This window comes from Hoplias malabaricus, chromosome 9, assembly GCF_029633855.1.
Source record: "Hoplias malabaricus isolate fHopMal1 chromosome 9, fHopMal1.hap1, whole genome shotgun sequence".
NCBI classification, from domain to species: Eukaryota; Metazoa; Chordata; class Actinopteri; order Characiformes; family Erythrinidae; genus Hoplias; species Hoplias malabaricus.
The window spans coordinates 33,122,799-33,139,277 of NC_089808.1; the positions used below are offsets into that span (position 1 = coordinate 33,122,799).

General features: G+C 38.6%; 2 protein-coding genes across 6 annotated transcripts; both read right to left on the reverse strand.

The window, feature by feature from the left end:
- Positions 1 to 1,404: 1,404 nt before the first annotated feature.
- Positions 1,405 to 9,882, reverse strand: LOC136707531 (G protein pathway suppressor 2-like). Of its 5 annotated transcripts, none has more exons than XM_066681661.1 (12): positions 9,840 to 9,882; positions 8,595 to 8,664; positions 7,159 to 7,276; positions 6,461 to 6,570; positions 5,305 to 5,417; positions 4,469 to 4,548; positions 4,190 to 4,269; positions 3,839 to 4,013; positions 3,501 to 3,584; positions 3,263 to 3,339; positions 2,085 to 2,177; positions 1,405 to 1,931 (listed from the first exon to the last, which is right to left on the reverse strand). In XM_066681661.1, the coding sequence occupies exons 3-12, from the start codon at positions 7,250 to 7,252 to the stop codon at positions 1,839 to 1,841; spliced, it is 999 nt and encodes a 332-aa protein (XP_066537758.1). In that variant the 5' UTR covers positions 7,253 to 7,276; positions 8,595 to 8,664; positions 9,840 to 9,882; the 3' UTR covers positions 1,405 to 1,838. The 5 variants fall into 5 exon arrangements, with proteins under 5 accessions (XP_066537758.1, XP_066537757.1, XP_066537760.1 ...); XM_066681660.1 differs by lacking the exon at positions 9,840 to 9,882 and adding an exon at positions 8,924 to 9,369; XM_066681663.1 differs by lacking the exons at positions 8,595 to 8,664; positions 9,840 to 9,882 and adding an exon at positions 8,924 to 9,369.
- Positions 9,883 to 11,073: 1,191 nt separating this feature from the next.
- On the reverse strand, positions 11,074 to 13,287 carry LOC136707399 (histone H2A.Z). Its single transcript, XM_066681441.1, has 5 exons — positions 13,209 to 13,287; positions 12,792 to 12,869; positions 12,166 to 12,279; positions 11,622 to 11,751; positions 11,074 to 11,410 (listed from the first exon to the last, which is right to left on the reverse strand). The coding sequence occupies exons 1-5, from the start codon at positions 13,209 to 13,211 to the stop codon at positions 11,349 to 11,351; spliced, it is 387 nt and encodes a 128-aa protein (XP_066537538.1). The 5' UTR covers positions 13,212 to 13,287; the 3' UTR covers positions 11,074 to 11,348.
- Positions 13,288 to 16,479: the final 3,192 nt, after the last annotated feature.

A 16,479-nucleotide genomic window follows, 5' to 3' on the forward strand; every position in this document is an offset into this window, starting at 1 on the left:
TTAAATCTTGCCTTTTTTTTGTTTCAGTGTCTAAAGGGAATTCATACCTGCAAAATCAGATATATTGGAACACGATGAAAACAAGTGTGTTTATATATATATATAAAGCTGTACAGGGGGTCCTCGACTTACGACATTGATCCGTTCCTACGTCGCGTCGTAAACCGATTTTCGGTTTAAGTCGGAACATACGTACGTAAATAACACACTGTAAGCACTTATTCTATCCTAACACATATCCTCCTCGGTCCCGAGCCGCGTAACCGTGTATTCGACGCGTTACGACGCAAAACCACTTAAGTCGAAACAAGGCTTGATACAGTAAATGGGAAATGTGCCGTGACCACGAAACATCGTAACCCGGGACTGACGTAACCCGAGTTAAATTGTATGCCAAATTTCTTATGTCTAAGTTTTTCCTTGGGGTGGGAAAAAAGCCTCTCTAAGGCTGTTACGTCGTTCACGTACAAACTGAAATTGTCCAGAGAATCAGGTCTGGCCATATTCCAGAGTTACCCTTTCTCACATGTAGCTTACAGCCTGAGATTTGAAAGGGGCTTTCAAATATGCAATAACTGGACTTAGCTTAGTCTGAAAGAAATATCTTACTGAGTAGTTAATGAATAATTAACCATTTTTAACATTTCTCATACTTGAATGAAGAAAATTATATTGGAACAATGTAACATTTATAAAGAAGGTCAGTTTGTACTCATTGTCGAATACAGAATATTTATGGTTGTCAGTGATGTTCTGCCACGGTGCTGCACCATGGGATAAATCTAGTCCAGAATTTGTTAACACACCTGAAAGTAGTAGGATATTTAAGCCACAAACCTAGGACATTTACAAGGTGGTGTTATTAATGTAAACATACCTTAGAATCAAGAGTTTAGTGAAGCCAGTGGCAGTGGTTTGCCTGGTTCTCCTCAGTCTTAAAACAGTATTAAATAATTAAACAAACAAACTTTGGCCAGGGCTGCAGCAGATGTGGTACTTGGGTAAGTCTGAGGAGATGATATATATTGAAATTTTGTTATTCATACAATAATAGGTCAGTCCAAAGGGTTGCTAAACATTACAGTAATCCCTAGCACCAATAAAGACACTGTTTCTCAACAGCCTTGTTATCAGAATAAAATGTCCAAATGCAGTTGATCACACATAATAATTAATAAATACAATTTTAAAGATATTTTCTGCGGTTTGGAAAAAGTTGTGGTATTTTTAAACTTTTTCATGCTGATGCTAAAGGTGCTAAAAAGCTGAAAACAACTGTAATGTGGTCATGAACATGTTCTGTGTTAAGAGGGATTCATTTAAATATAAAACCTTACCAGTTTGCTGACAAAAGTATGTATATAAGCACAGTCATTCTTCATAACCAACTTTATTTTTGTTCAGTTAGAAGTTATCTACAAAATGTTCTGACATGTTTAAAACAAATATATGCAGTTACATAAAAAGAAATATTAAGTTGAACTGGCACAGGACAAATGAGATCAATATTAAATGATTCAGACAGGCTGTAATTTACTGTTGCACCCTTAAGATCACCTGTGGCATCTTCACTTAAGTAAAATGTGTTTTTCTAACAAATAAACCGAATTACATATATTTTTTAATGCCACAATCTACCCCTTTTTTATTTTAATTTACAGTGTTTGAGTGCACCCAAATTATGTTATACTACAGGAAACCGGATAGGATTTTTACTCTCACAGATTCTAAGTAGGTCTGTTATAGCCCAAGATGATAAAATGTTCCAAGATTTTTGTAACTTTGGTTACTTGCTGTATTTACAGAATTTCTAAATGTTTAATTTGTCAAAACCATGGTTACTTGCTATGGTGATAGAATCTCTGTCCAGCTTGAGGGTGGGAGAGGAAGGCATGACGAGGAGCTGGCTGAGGAGAGCTCTGAAAAGCGGCCTGTTAAAACACACTTATATTGAACTTCAGCTTGGAAAGTTGTCAAAAATATGTAATATTACATATGACACAGAAGATGCAGACATGGAATGTGTAACAAATACAGTAAATGGTTTATTAATTATTTAAGTAAGAAACGTTCAGTTGCCTAACCTTTGCTGGAGGAATCTGAACTGTCATTGAAGGTGTAGGCAGAAGTGCTGCAGCATTTGCATGTAGGGTAGGGTGCATGGGTCTCAGAGCTCCCTGTAATGAACATACATGCATTAGGGCAATAATTCAACATTGATGTATAATCACAATATACAGGGGTTGGACAATGAAAGTGAAACACCTGGTTTTAGACCACAATAATTTATTAGTATGGTGTAGGGCCTCCTTTTGCGGCCAATACAGCGTCAATTCGTCTTGGGAATGACATATACAAGTCCTGCACAGTGGTCGGGGATTTTAAGCCATTCTTCTTGCAGGATAGTGGCCAGGTCTCTACGTGATGCTGGTGGAGGAAAACGTTTCCTGACTCGCTCCTCCAAAACACCCCAAAGTGGGTCAATAATATTTAGATCTGGTGACTGTGCAGGCCATGGGAGATGTTCAACTTCACTTTCATGTTCATCAAACCAATCTTTCACCAGTCTTGCTGTGTGTGTTGGTGCATTGTCGTCCTGATACACGGCACCGCCTTCGGTACACAATGTTTGAACCATTGGATGCACATGGTCTTACTGGTGCAATGTGCAATTTCCATTCAACAGAGGTGTGCAGTGTTACTCTGCACAAACTGAGACTGCTCCAAATTTCCTGACTCTTCATAATTTGGTGGAAGGTGAACTGAGAAATGTATTTTTAACAGTTTGATAATTGTCTTACAAAGTCTGGCACAAAGTGGTGAACCATGGCTCTTCTTTCTTTGCTTATAGTGAAATGTTTCAAAACTGGAACATACTATAAACCTTTTGCTCTTGTTTTGATCCCAACATTTTTAGTGTGTTGAAGGCATCACATGTTTATTTGGTTTATTTGGTTTATGTTTACAAGATACAGTTAAACACTGGAAATTTTTTGTACTTTAGTTAGAATAAAATTAAGAGTATTAGTGAATCACATTTTTATTTTGATGGTATTTTAAGAAAACGTATGTAGTTGATGTAAATGGGCTTGTACCTATCAGAGTCTGAGAAACAGACATAAGCTTCAACTTAACAAGTCATCATTTAAACCCAACAGTAGTCCTTTACACTGTGTGAAATGTCCCTCCCACTGTGTTAGTTTATAATAATTTGTGGAACATAGTAATAATCAATGGAGTCTTGCTTAAGAAACGTGTTTACCGAGTCAGTGAAGCCAGACTGCTGATTAGCATGTTCCAACTGCTTCTGAAGAGGAATGCTGGCACTTGGGATGAAGCCTGTGACAATCAGCAGTACAAAGTAAGGCAGCAGCCAGAATTTACTGATTACAGGGAATACATTCAATTTGAACTGATAGACCATTAATGAACACACATAGGGTAGTATAACAAACAGTTGCAGAGGTTAAAGAAACAACTTTAACTATGTGTGTGCTCACCTGGCTGAGATGTGAAGTGGCTATGGACAGCATAGCCCTGAGGCTGATGGGGCAGATATGACATTGTCTGAAAAGCTGAGGCACCTACACAGAGTAATAAAACCAAGCAAACATTAAATAACTTCCTTTAATGAATTACAAAAATGTATCTCTAAAAGAGTTGAGCTTTTCCTAAAGCACTAAAGAAAGTGAGATAACAGAGTGAACCAGTTCACTACTCAATATAAAATGTCAACACGGGGCAGATCCTTGCTTGCACACAATTTTCTACAGTAGTAGTCAGTATAGAGTAGTTTTTTACAATTTTCTACAGTTGTAATAGAAGAACAAACAAGTACTTCTGATCTGGGAGCTGCCAGCAAAGCTGATGGGGACTGATGCTCCTGGGCCATAGGTGGAGTGGTGCTGGGCCTGTGAGACAGCGTATGGCTCATGAACTGCAGGACTACCTGAAAACTGCCCATGTTCTGAAGAACCTGGATTGAAACCTGCCTGACCAGGGAAGTGACGGCCCTAGTTAACACAAACAAATTTAAAATTCATTTATATACAAGATTTATGTGAGCATACTCTGTGTAAAGCAATCACGCTGATCCTGAAATATAACTGTTTACATACTGTAAGTTTCAAAGATTCATGTGACCATATGTATAAGGAATATGCAAAGCAAAAATAGACTTTTGACTCACAGGGATGCCAGGTGTCTGAAACAACTGTTTACCACGCTCTGCCAACAGACCTCCAGGCCTGCTGTGACTCACTGGACTGCCTGAAACATGGATACAAACAAAACCTTAACATTCACACTGTTCAAGATAGAAAGAAGAAATTAACCAAACACTAATAAAACAAAAGCATTATGTAGACTCCTCTCTATTTTATGAGACATTTGCCATTAAAGCGAAATATGCCATTTAGGCACGTGCTTCAACACAGTCAGATATAAATTATAAAAATACAAAACTCACCTTGCAGACTAAGAAGGTGCTGCCCTGAATGCAGGGGTATATTGGGCTGGTAACTGGCTGACGTCAAAGTTGTAATGTCACTGATAATCACAGCAGATGAGAGTGAAGAAAAAGCAGCAGCAAACAAGATAATTAACCCTTTTAAATATTCTTTATAAGGAAATCAGTGAATAATTTCATGACAGAATTTTCATACTGAAAAAAACTTAAGAGGTGACGTAAACATGCCTATTTGTATTGTTAAATTCATGAAAATAAAATGTACAGGAGGTCCTCGGGTTATGGTGTTTTGTAGTTACGACACATCTCCCATTTACTGTATGAAGCCTTGTTTCGACTTAAGTGGTTTTGCATCGTAAACGTCGTAACGTGAACTTCGTGTTTGGTGTGTGCGGTGGAAGAATACACAGTTACGTGACTCGGGACCGAGGGGAACTGTGTCACCCCAGTTGCATTGTACACCATTTTAGGTTGCAGGTACGTCGTTAGGTAAGGAATTGTTCTCTCTCTTTTTTTATTACTGTTTATTATTCCTGTTTCATTTCATTATTAAACATATTTTATATGTGTTTTTTGATAATTACTGTGTTAGGAGAGGATAAGTACTTACAGTATGTTATTTACGTACAGTATGTATGTATGTATGTATGTTCTGACTTACACCAAAAATCGGTTTACGACGCAACGTAGGAACGGATCAACGTCGTAAGTCGAGGACCCCCTGTATTAATATTATCATATGGCAACTACTATGAACCAAAAGACAAAAAATTAAGAAAAATTCATTATGATCAATTCAAAAGTTCAATGTGCAAATCACAGATTCTTTCATCTACCTCTGCTCCTTTCTTCGTCTCTTCTCCTCTTCGTGGAGGACTTTTTTAAGTTGCAGGAATAGCTGGTGTTTCTCTTCCTGCAAGCCCTGTAACTTCTCCCCCATCTTCTGAACCTGTAACACAGTAATCAAACTTAAGACTGGTTCTTTACTAACTGATCTTTGTATCTTCTCTCATATTTGGAAGGTAAAATGGTCAGACTAACCACCACAAAAATATTTACCAACTCATTTTAATACACTTATAATACAATTTTTGTTTTATTTCAGATGTTTTACTCTAGGGCGACATGGTGGAGCAGCGGGTAGTGTCACAGTCACACAGCTCCAGGGACCTGGAGGTCATGGGTTTGATTCACGCTCCGGGTGACTGTCTGTGAGGAGTGTGGTGTGTTCTCCCTGTGTCTGTGTGGATTTCCTCTGTGTGAGTGTCCGTGAGGAGTGTGGCGTGTTCTCCCTGTATCTGCGTGGGTTTCCTCCGGGTGACTGTCTGTGAGGAGTGTGGTGTGTTCTCCCTGTGTACGCGTGGGTTTCCTCCGGGTGACTGTGAGGAGTTTGGTGTGTTCTCCCTGTGTCCGCATGGGTTTCCTCCGGGTGCTCCGGTTTCCTCCCACAGTCCAAAACACACAGAGAGGTGGATTGGCGACTCCGTCCGTAGGTGTGAGTGTGTGACTAAATGTGTGAGTGTGTGTCGCCTTGTGAAGGACTGGCGCCCCCTCCAGGGTGTGTTCCCGCCTTGCACCCAATGATTCCGGGTAGGCTCCAGACTCACCATGACCCTGAACTGGATAAGCGGTTACAGACAATGAATGAATTAATGTTTTACTGTGCATGCACACTTTTCCAGTCTATCAGAATAATTTATCAATATGCTGTGTCAAAGCAAAAAACATGTAATGGGCCTGTGGAGTTTAAAAAAAAAATCTCCTGGTCATTTTGGTTTAGTATTTTTACATGAAAAACCAAAGAACGTCAATATCTTTCATAAAAATAATACTTCCTTTTATAAACACTATACTAATATTCTGCAGAAAATCACTTGTATTCCAGTGCCTTTATAAATTGGTGATAACAGGAAAAACGAGAGACAAATATAGAACTATATGTTTATAGAAAATCCAGTTCTCGCTTACAAGCTTACAGCATATTCTCCCCACCTGCTCTTTAGTCTCCTCCAAGGACATTCTTTCCTCCATCTCTTTTGTTCTTTTCCTCTCTTCTTCCTCTTTCATCTTCTGCTCCATCATCTTGTCCACTTCTTCCTCTTCTACAAAAAAGGAAGGAAACAGGGCAAAGCTAAAAACGATCTTTAATTTTGCCATTTTATATGGTACGGTGTATGTTGCTTGCTAAACCTGAACCAAAATAAGCGTGATTACTGCTAGTCATTGTCATGTTGACTTCCCAGTGACCTGGATTGGCCAACTGCCTAAAGCTGAATAAGAGGTGGTATTTTTTAATTAAGTTAAGCTATTTTTTTTTTACTTATAACTGGTCCTTCAAAAATGCTTTGGTTTGTAAAGTTCATAAATAAATACAGCTCTTCCCAAAATATCCACTACATTACATTTTTAGAGTTCTTCCTCTTTTCAAATTACCACCAGAAGGAGTTTTTCTTAGTTTTAACACCAAATCCCTTTTACTCTAGAGACTCCTGCAACACCACCATAGCATGCATGTTTACCACAACAACCTAGTTAATAAGATATTTATACAGATTTGTTCTTAAGAGAATCCAAATTACAATTCTTGTTTAAATAGGTATTTTAAAAATGCGTATTTTAAATGTTACAATTTTGGATAGATAGTATCCAATCTTCCAAAGGGTCACCTAAACTATTGTCCAGTTCATTACCTTGTCTTTTTCTCTCCCTTTCCCTCATTATGTGCTTGTGCAGGGCTCTGGCCATGGCATTGGACAGTTTGGGTCTCTCCAGTAGAGCAGGCATGGGGACAGGCAGTGGGGGGGCCAGCTGCAGACCACAGGAGTTTCATTAGTTACATCAAAAGTGCCAGCATTTTTTACATTTTTTTGCTGTATATCAGTAATTCCCTACCCTTGTCCCTAATCTACAAATGTTGGTGGTTTATTTGTAAATGCATTCGTAAAGAGTGCCATCAATGAAAAACACTGCAAATTCGTGTGCATCCATTTGTTCTTTTTTTGGGGATAATATATTTTAAATGCTTCAAATCTTATTGGTACCTCCAATATTCTTGTATGCATGTATATCTGTACTAATGCACATGTGCATGTATGTACACAATCCAGTCATAATATTATGAGCACCTCGTTTCTACACTCCTTGTCCATTTTCTTAGCTCCACTACTCATACAGACCATTCTTTAATTATTTTTAATTAAATTATTTTCTTTAATTATAACAATTACACAAATTAGTCCAGTGGTGTCAAACCAAATCCACAGAGGGCCTGTGTGGGTGCAGATTTTCTTTCCAACCAAGCATTTCACTCCACCTGTTTTTAATCAATGGATCTAATGAATAGATCTTGACTTTCAGTACTGTGGGGGGCTTCTGCTTGGCTGAAAGGAAAACCTGCACCTACACTGACCCTTTGTGGATTTGGTGAGACACCCCTGCTTTAACCCATTGCTCTGCATACTTTGTTATCCCTCTCTTACCATGTCCTTCAATGGTCAGAATCCCGAAAGGACCACCAAAGAACGGATAATGTTTGGGTGGTGGAGTATTCTCAGTGTGTTGATTGGTGCTGTGTCAGTGTGTTGTGAAGGTATGAGTTGATCAGACACTGCAGTGCTGCTGGAGTTTTTAAACAATGTCTACTCTGTTAGACACAACTCCCTTATTGTTCCACTTTGTAGATGTAAAGTAATAGGCTTTCGCTCAAAGTTGCTACACAGTTTGCGTTGGTCATCCTCTAGTCCATTAATGGACATAGGACAATGTTGACTGGATGTTTATGGTTGGTAGACAGTTCTCAATACAGCAGTGACACAGAGGAGCCAACAGCACTGCTGTGTCTGATCCATTTGTACCAGCACAACACATACTAACACACCACCACCACCACGTCAGTGTCAATGCAGCCAATGATCCACTACCAAAATCATACCTGCCCTGTGGTGATCCTGTGGGTGTTATGATCATCTACTTGTTTATATATGACTGGACTGTGTATGTATGTATAGTCAGACAGTGTATATATGGTATTTAGACTCGGGCAACAGGTGCTAAAATGTCGGCAATTACCGTTACTGCAGCACAGAAGAAAATGGCTAAGCTCACCCACAGTCCTCAGCTCAGTTACCTGATTTTGACCGTTTACAGCTGGGTGATTTGAGTCTGGTCTTATCCAATAGAAGGTGAATAAGCTTGAGCTGAACACACAGATAAACGTACACACATATACTAACCATGAGCTAAACACAAACAGATTAATGTACACAAGTATACTAACCCTGAGCTGAACACATAGCCTTTTACTCAGGTGTAGGAACCTTGAACCTTATGCACAGATACAGTAACCCTGAGCTGAACACAGGCATATGTTACACACATAGCTGAACAGATCACAGTAAGCTAACGGTGACTCCCGCTCTGGGCTTTAACGACAGCCAACAGCGCCCTCAAACTCACCTTGGACTTGTTCTCGGTTCCCAGTGAGCGGTATTAGTGTTATTAAACTGCGGTGCAAGAGCAAAGGGGGCAGAGAGAGCACGATTTAACTTTTTCTCTTTTTAACAGAAGCTTTGTTTTGTAGCATCTCCAACCGCTTCCTGTTTCAAAGCCTACTTCCTGCTCCGGTTCAGTCTCTACAAAATAAAATACCTCACACACCACGCTCCCAGGAGACCAAAGTCCGGTCAAACTGCAGCGTCCTTCATCATTCCTTTAACCTCAAGGAAAAGCTAATGCTTTCCACGTACATAGATACGAAAGAGTTATTAGAATTTCGTGTCACGGAAAAAATGACTTTCAACGTATATATTTTCAAAAAACATTGGTAGGATAACCCCAAAATAAACAACTAACAAACACGAACACACCACCACATCGTATAACTGCAGCGACTAGACTGATTAACCGCCAAAATCATACCTGCTCTGTGGTGGTCTTGTATGGGTCGACTATTAGAGAACAGGTGGGAGGGGGAGGGGGGATAAAAGTATGCAGAGCAATAGATAAGGCTACAGTCTTTAATTGTAAAACTATAAAGGTTAGGTGGAACTGAGAGAATGGACAGTGTAGAAACAAGAAGTGGTCATATGGCACGACATTACGTTTAAAAAATTATAAATTTAGAAGGCGACAGTCTCTTCACTTTGGCCATATGTGGAGTATGAGACACGAATTTAGGGAAACTGGACTTTCTGCATAATTCTCAGGGCATTTAACATGCTCCTAAAACACATTATTGCAAACGTATTCTTGCCAGAAAAGCTCACCCATCCAAATAATTCAATTCAGAAGATCAAATCACTACCATGGTCACAGGTGTATTTAACCAAGCACCATGCAGACTGCTTCTACAAACATTTGCGAAAGTATTTACCTCCGGGATCAATAAGTATTTCTAATTCTGATTCTGGGAACGGCACGGTGGCGCAGCAGGTAGTGTCGCAGTCACACAGCCCCAGAATCCTGGTATTGTGGGTATTGTTGTCACCCGCACCGGGTGACAGTGAGACGCCCCCTACAGGGCACTGCGCCCAGTGATTCCGAGTGGGCTCTGGACACACCGCGACCCTGAACTGGATAAGTGATTAAAAATGAATGTATGAAATGTATGTTTCTGAGTGCGTAGAACTTCATTGAATGGGTGGGTTTTCATGGGGTCTGATGCCGTGGTATAAATCATTTAAACAATGTGCAATATATTCTCTATACAAAGAGAAATATTTTTGCATTTGCTGTAGTGTATATTTGTTAACATATTTCCCCCCCATTTTTACTTATGTCTGACCTGTACTAATGTGATTAGTGTCTGTTTATACCTGCACACGTGAGCTTAGAAGAATGCAATCTTGTTCAGCAATGTTATATAATCTGAATGACAAACCTCATTTGGCCTTTTTTCTCTACAAATGATCATTTTCAATATGGATTTTAATTGCAAGTTGCCATCAATTTCATTTTAAAACCACAACTATAAAATATTTGTAAATCAAGACCTGAAAATAGCTCCCCCATTGAATTGTCCGTTTCAGGTCGTGTGGGACAATGTGTTTATTGGTTACAAAAGGAATTGGTTTAATCAGTTTTGTTTACAGCAGCTCATTATCAGATTTAGTAACAGCATCATGAGGCGCCCCTACACAGCAGATTAATGAGTATGATTCAAACATTTAAAAGAAATTAGACTTCAGCCTCACTAGAACCTGTTTAGTGCAATAAAAAGGTAATTTATATACACTTGTATTTTACTAGCACATGGTAAAAATTATAACCCTTATGCATGATAATCTACTTTACATATGGAAATAATGCAGCATCAAAGACATGTCCCCTATATTGTGTTTGATTGACCATTGATGACCTCATTGGTAAAAGATGTTTAGTTCTGCTCAACTCAGGCAGGGAAGGGGGTGGGGTGCAGGATACATTGGGAGGAACAGTTGAAGTATTCCAACTCTGATTGTGCACAAGATTAGTGCTTACTTATCTCCCCACATCACTTTAAGAGGCATGAATAAAATAAGCACCTAATTCATACCACATAAGTTCCAGGTCTTTAGCAACAAGTGCAAATATTGCACTATAACAAGGCAACAATGACAGACAGGTAATGCAGTGCACTAAGCTTTATTTCAATAAAACCCTCACATCACAAGTTCAAAGCAAATAAACAAACTTGCAGATTAAAAATGACGAAGTACACTACAGTTTAAACCCGACAAAATAAAATTGGCTTCTTTGAAGCCATGTTTTAAAAAAATACCCCAGAAATGAGTAAATGCAAAGCTGAAAACAAGTTAATGAAACTATACCAATCTACATGAAAACACATTGGAATCTTTCCCGAGCACGTCCTGAGATGACCCCCACAATTTCACCCTACAGGTTACACGGTCTTCTGCTGTCCCTTCTTCCCAATCAGAGACTTGTGAATGTGGGGAATGACACCTTAAAAATGGAACAAAAGGAATGCTCAATAAAACAGTTACACATTCAAATGTCTCCTTGAACCAGTGTAAATTGTCTAAATAAAATGAATCACATTATGTACTGGCTTCTTTTATGGACTGTAGAAATCCTAGCCAAATCAAAGTCAATTCACTTTTGACCAAAATATAACCCATCAACATAAAACTATGAGCATGCTTGCACAACTTACCACCACCAGCAATGGTTGCTTTGATGAGGGAGTCCAGCTCCTCGTCCCCTCTGATGGCGAGCTGCAAATGGCGTGGTGTGATACGCTTCACCTTCAAATCCTTGGAAGCATTCCCTGCCAGCTCTAGTACCTTATTGTAGAAAGAAACAGAAACCCATGAGCGGGGAACTACAGTGTGTCCAGTCAGGATTTGGGTAAATACCAAAGCAGCATAGCATGACTGTTGAGAACCCTTGCACATCCTGATGTATTTTCTTATCTATGCAAAGTTGTACTGTAAGAATGTAATTCCACAATTAGTACCAAAATTGTGTAGACAGTGTCAAATTATACAGCCTGGTCATACCTTCAGTTGTTTACAAATATACCCACACAGCACCCACCCAACTGTCTAACAGAAGCCAGAAGTACTTAATTCAGAAAATATTATAGTCTATGCAAACTGTCCTCCTCCAGAACTCAGCTGAGAATCCAAACGAACATCTGGTAAACCAGTTTAATCTAATGCATATTTATTAACAAATCTCATCACTCCATATCCTACCTCAGCAGTCAGGTACTCCAGGATGGCAGCACTATAAACTGCTGCAGTGGCTCCTACACGTCCATGGCTCGTGGTTCTGGATTTCAGGTGTCTGTGAATACGACCGACGGGAAACTGAGAAAGTAAAACAAACAACAAACTATTTATAAGTAGATTAAACAATTGTACTATACGGGTAACAGAAGCATGTTTACAGTTACAAAAACAAGCATTTCCCAGAAGTATTTAACATTAAGGGTCTTCTTCAGAGTCTCAATAATACAATACACTATTTCAACATAACTACAATGTTTCAGGGAATTTAGCTAACACCGCCCGCCTGATCCGCCAAGAGAGGTTATAAGTTACAAGGCTTGATTTAGCGTTCATATAACGCGTAGTTAACGTTTCCATTCAAAAGAGCTCTTTAAAAATGATAAATACTTAAAGTGCAATAAATAATGTCAGGCAGTTAAGCAAAGCTTTCAGTATTTCAGTGTTAAAGAAAAAGTGAGAAAAGTTTAATGTTAATTTCACACAGATTAACGTTATTCCAGGACGTGATAAAACATTTTTAATAATATAAAGGAAACTGTAAACGTTAAAAAGTAATATTTGGTTGCAACTTGGCAACCCAAATCACAAACCTGCAGTCCAGCTCTCTGTGAGCGGGAAACAGCCTTCGCTTTCGCCTTTCCTGAGTCCTTTCCAGCTTTTCCTCCAGCCTAAAGACAAGGGACAGGGAGTTTAATACATGAACACAACGTTTTTGTAGCAGTACGTTTATATTCGGTTAAAATAAGCAAACCCCAGCCATCGAAGCCTTCGGCTCACAGTTCAATACTAAGGCAGAATGCTAACGTTAAAGCTAGTGGCCAAAGCTGGCGGCGAGGCAGCGCAATGTCTACAGAGCGAATGCTGCTAACTACTAAGGCTAAACACTAACACAATAGAGTGTAGTAAACCAGTACGAAAGAAATTTTGCACTAACAAAAATATAGATTAAAATATGCTGAAGAGCAAGCACATAATAAAAGCTGCATGTAAAGATTAACCAATTTTACCATTGTGTGAGTTTAACGGCCGCGAAGCGATTAGTCAATCGGAGAACGCCTCGTTTAAACTGAGTTACGCGCCTTCAGCTCTCTATATATAACACAGGACACTTCATCCGGGACATTGTGCTCATACAGCAGCCAATCAGCGTCGCTGTGCTGGCACACAACCGTAGCAACCAATCAGAGCGCTTTTAGGGAGGAACGTGTGTGGGGTGTGGGGTGCTAATGCTGACGGGTAATGGAGTTCACAGACTCAGAATCAGCCGCCAAACACATTCCTCATTACAGACTGGCGACACCAATGTTAGTGCCCCCTACCAAATACTGGCACGTCAGTACGAAAAAAATGCCAGCCTTCTCAGCAGTAGGCATTAGGCTACCACAATTCAATAAAAAACATATGTATTTATTTTTAGTTAGCATACTTTATGAAGATATATATATATTTACAGGAAGTTGCTATAGTGTTCTAGAGACTTTTCCAACGGAACAACAGTGTTTCGTGTTTATTTGTAATCTACGAGACAATATGATCTAATTGGGAAAATATGAGCTGTTTAAAATACAAAATAAAAGCCTGAATGAGACTGAGATACCTTCTTGTGCAAGAATGTATAAGGTATGTTTAGACCTAAGCTGAAATAAATGTTTACCAGAAGTCCAAGGATATTTGGGTTTAACTGTTTTTACAAAGGTAAATCATTTTATTAAAAATATCACAAATAACAAATAATTCAGCTGTGAACAAATTGTAGAATTCCAGTAGAACTTTGTACAATCAGTATCAGCACAGAAAGCTAGCTTGGTTTTGCACTCTGCCCTGACCAGAATGAAGCAGTTACAAAAGATTATAATATAATATAATATAATATAATATAATATAATATAATATAATATAATATAATGGATGTGTGAGATTTGTGGCTGAATAGCCTGCAGTTTGGGTTCTATTAGTGTGATTTCATAAAATTTGCATTAACTTAGTAATACAACATTCAGTTTTAAAGGAAAGACCCATGGTAAAACTGCACACAGTTTTCCAGTCTAGACTAAAGATAGATACACAGCAGGATGAAAATCCAATCAATAAACAATGCCTGCAATCATGCAGCAATATGTCAGACAAAAAGGAGACACACCATTTCACACCCTTTTGTTCTGCCCTTTAGCTCTTTAACTGCTCATCCATAGGAAATGGCAGGCTCTATTATATAAGAGGAGAATATCAATCTAAATTACAATAAGGCATTACAATAGGACCTTTCACACTCCTTTTTTATGTGTCTCAAGACCCAGTATCTGCTCAATAATGTGCCTTAGTTAAGGCAGAATATATTATATATTATAAATATAACATGACAATATTTATCAAGGGCAACAAGATTTCAATCCAAATCACAATCCATAAATTAATATTTGTTTGTGGGTTGGCTGAAAAGTGTCCATGGATGTGAGTGACTGTGTGAGTGTGTGATGGAGTGGCACCCTGTATTGGGTGTGTTCCAGTGCAGCCCTGAACAGGATGAAGTGGTTACAGAAATTAATGTATATAAATAGAATATATAATATATATGTAGAATATAAATACATTATACAGTTTGCATTTAACACATGTCTATGTTTTTATGTCTTTATTATTACATAAAAGTATTTTATTTATTGCTGAACAGAATTGTAAAACAGGGAACAAATACCTTCAATTTGCGTCAGTTTCACAATGTGTGATTTATCACTAAGCACTAATACATTGGTCACACATTATGGAAAACAGTTTGCCCAAAGCTTCTTCTAAAATTAAAGGTGTTAGTAGGGCATTTGTTTCCTATTTACAGCAGAATCTGTATATTCTGGGATGGCTTTACAGTAATGTTGTTGTAAAAATATGATTGTATTCAGCCACATAATCATTAATGAGGTCAAGTGTTGATGAGTAATCAAGTGTAGAATGAGTTTAAATCACCCAGACCCATTCCAAAGTTATGTAATGGTGCTTAGTCACTCCAGAGAAGGCAGTTTCACTGCCCCACAACACTTTTCTGATGGGATCTAGGTAATATACTCCTAGCTAATGATCCACTGAACCTTAAATTCTGGCGTGACTCCTATTTTGTGATCTGTTGACCACTGGGCTGTCCACAAGGTGGCTGTATGTACTTAATCAACCATGTTCAGGTGCAAACTGCTTGAAATGGTTTGGCAGTTAACTTTCAGGTCTAGTTAATCCTTAGTAAAATGCAAATTAAATCCCACAGCTTTGGCTTCAGTCTTTACTGGTTTGTGACCATGTTATTATTTACTTTTACTTACTACTTATTACTTAATACTTTGGTGTATTGTGTGCAACTCCACCTGTGCTTTAGAACAACCTCAGATACCTGAGACATCAGCAGGGATAAAACTTACAATCTCCTGATTATAAGGTCAATGCTTTTATAACTGCACCCCTCAGGAGCCATGCAATGTGATTATTTCCCCCAAAACATTCAGCCCCAATGTAGGTTATAGGAATTGTTTTCTCAGTACAGAAACTGTAGCCTCTTAGACATCAGAGAAGCAGATTTTAACCAGATATATTCTAACTACACTACTCATTCATCCTGTGTAACGAGGCATCACCCACTCAGAGTCACTCCCATGCTCACACCTACACTCTCAGAAAAAAAAGGTATGGTAAAGGTACATTACATCACTAAAGTTACTAACAGTATAAATGCACCTTTAAAGTCCAGTTCTCTTCCCTAAATGTAAATTACATTCTCTTCTCCAAGACGTGAGGTGAAAATGTGTAATTGTGATTATAGAACAGCATAAAATAAAAGAATGTAATCTAAGTTATGGAGATGAATGGGGTGAATGAAATGAACACATTTTAAAAATCTACAATTATAATAGAATAAGGTACAATTATGTTCCCTAATTAAAGCTGTGAATATGTACTATTGATGGTACCACCACAGTGACAATTTTTCTAAAAGTGTTTGGACACTTTTGAATAGTTAATCTACCTACTTGCATACGGGAGGAAGCAGGAGCATTCAGAGGAAACCCAAAGACACTGGGAGAACAGACAAAATCTCTTACAGACAGTGACCTAAGGCAAGGATTGAAACTACAAACCCAGAACATTGGAGCTGTGAAACAGCAACACCACCTACGATGCCAACGTGTGTCCCTGACTAAAACGTAAGGAACTTGATTGCTTACATTATAGAAACACTGAATTTTACTAATCACCACTGATCACTGATAACGAAATTCAAGTTGACCAACCAAATTG

Coding starts and splice junctions, on each gene's coding strand:
- LOC136707399 (XM_066681441.1), bottom strand. Junction 12,280..12,791: donor CACAGAGAGCTGGACTGCAG/GTTTGTGATTTG, acceptor TTACTTTCTCAG/TTTCCCGTCGGTCGTATTCA. Junction 11,411..11,621: donor AGCAACCATTGCTGGTGGTG/GTAAGTTGTGCA, acceptor TCCATTTTTAAG/GTGTCATTCCCCACATTCAC.
- LOC136707531 (XM_066681661.1), bottom strand. CDS start 7,252: ATGCCTGCTCTACTGGAGAGACCCAAACTGTCCAATGCCATGGCCAGA. Junction 2,178..3,262: donor AGTCTGGCTTCACTGACTCG/GTAAACACGTTT, acceptor TGTTCATTACAG/GGAGCTCTGAGACCCATGCA. Junction 1,932..2,084: donor TTCAGATTCCTCCAGCAAAG/GTTAGGCAACTG, acceptor GTGTTTTAACAG/GCCGCTTTTCAGAGCTCTCC.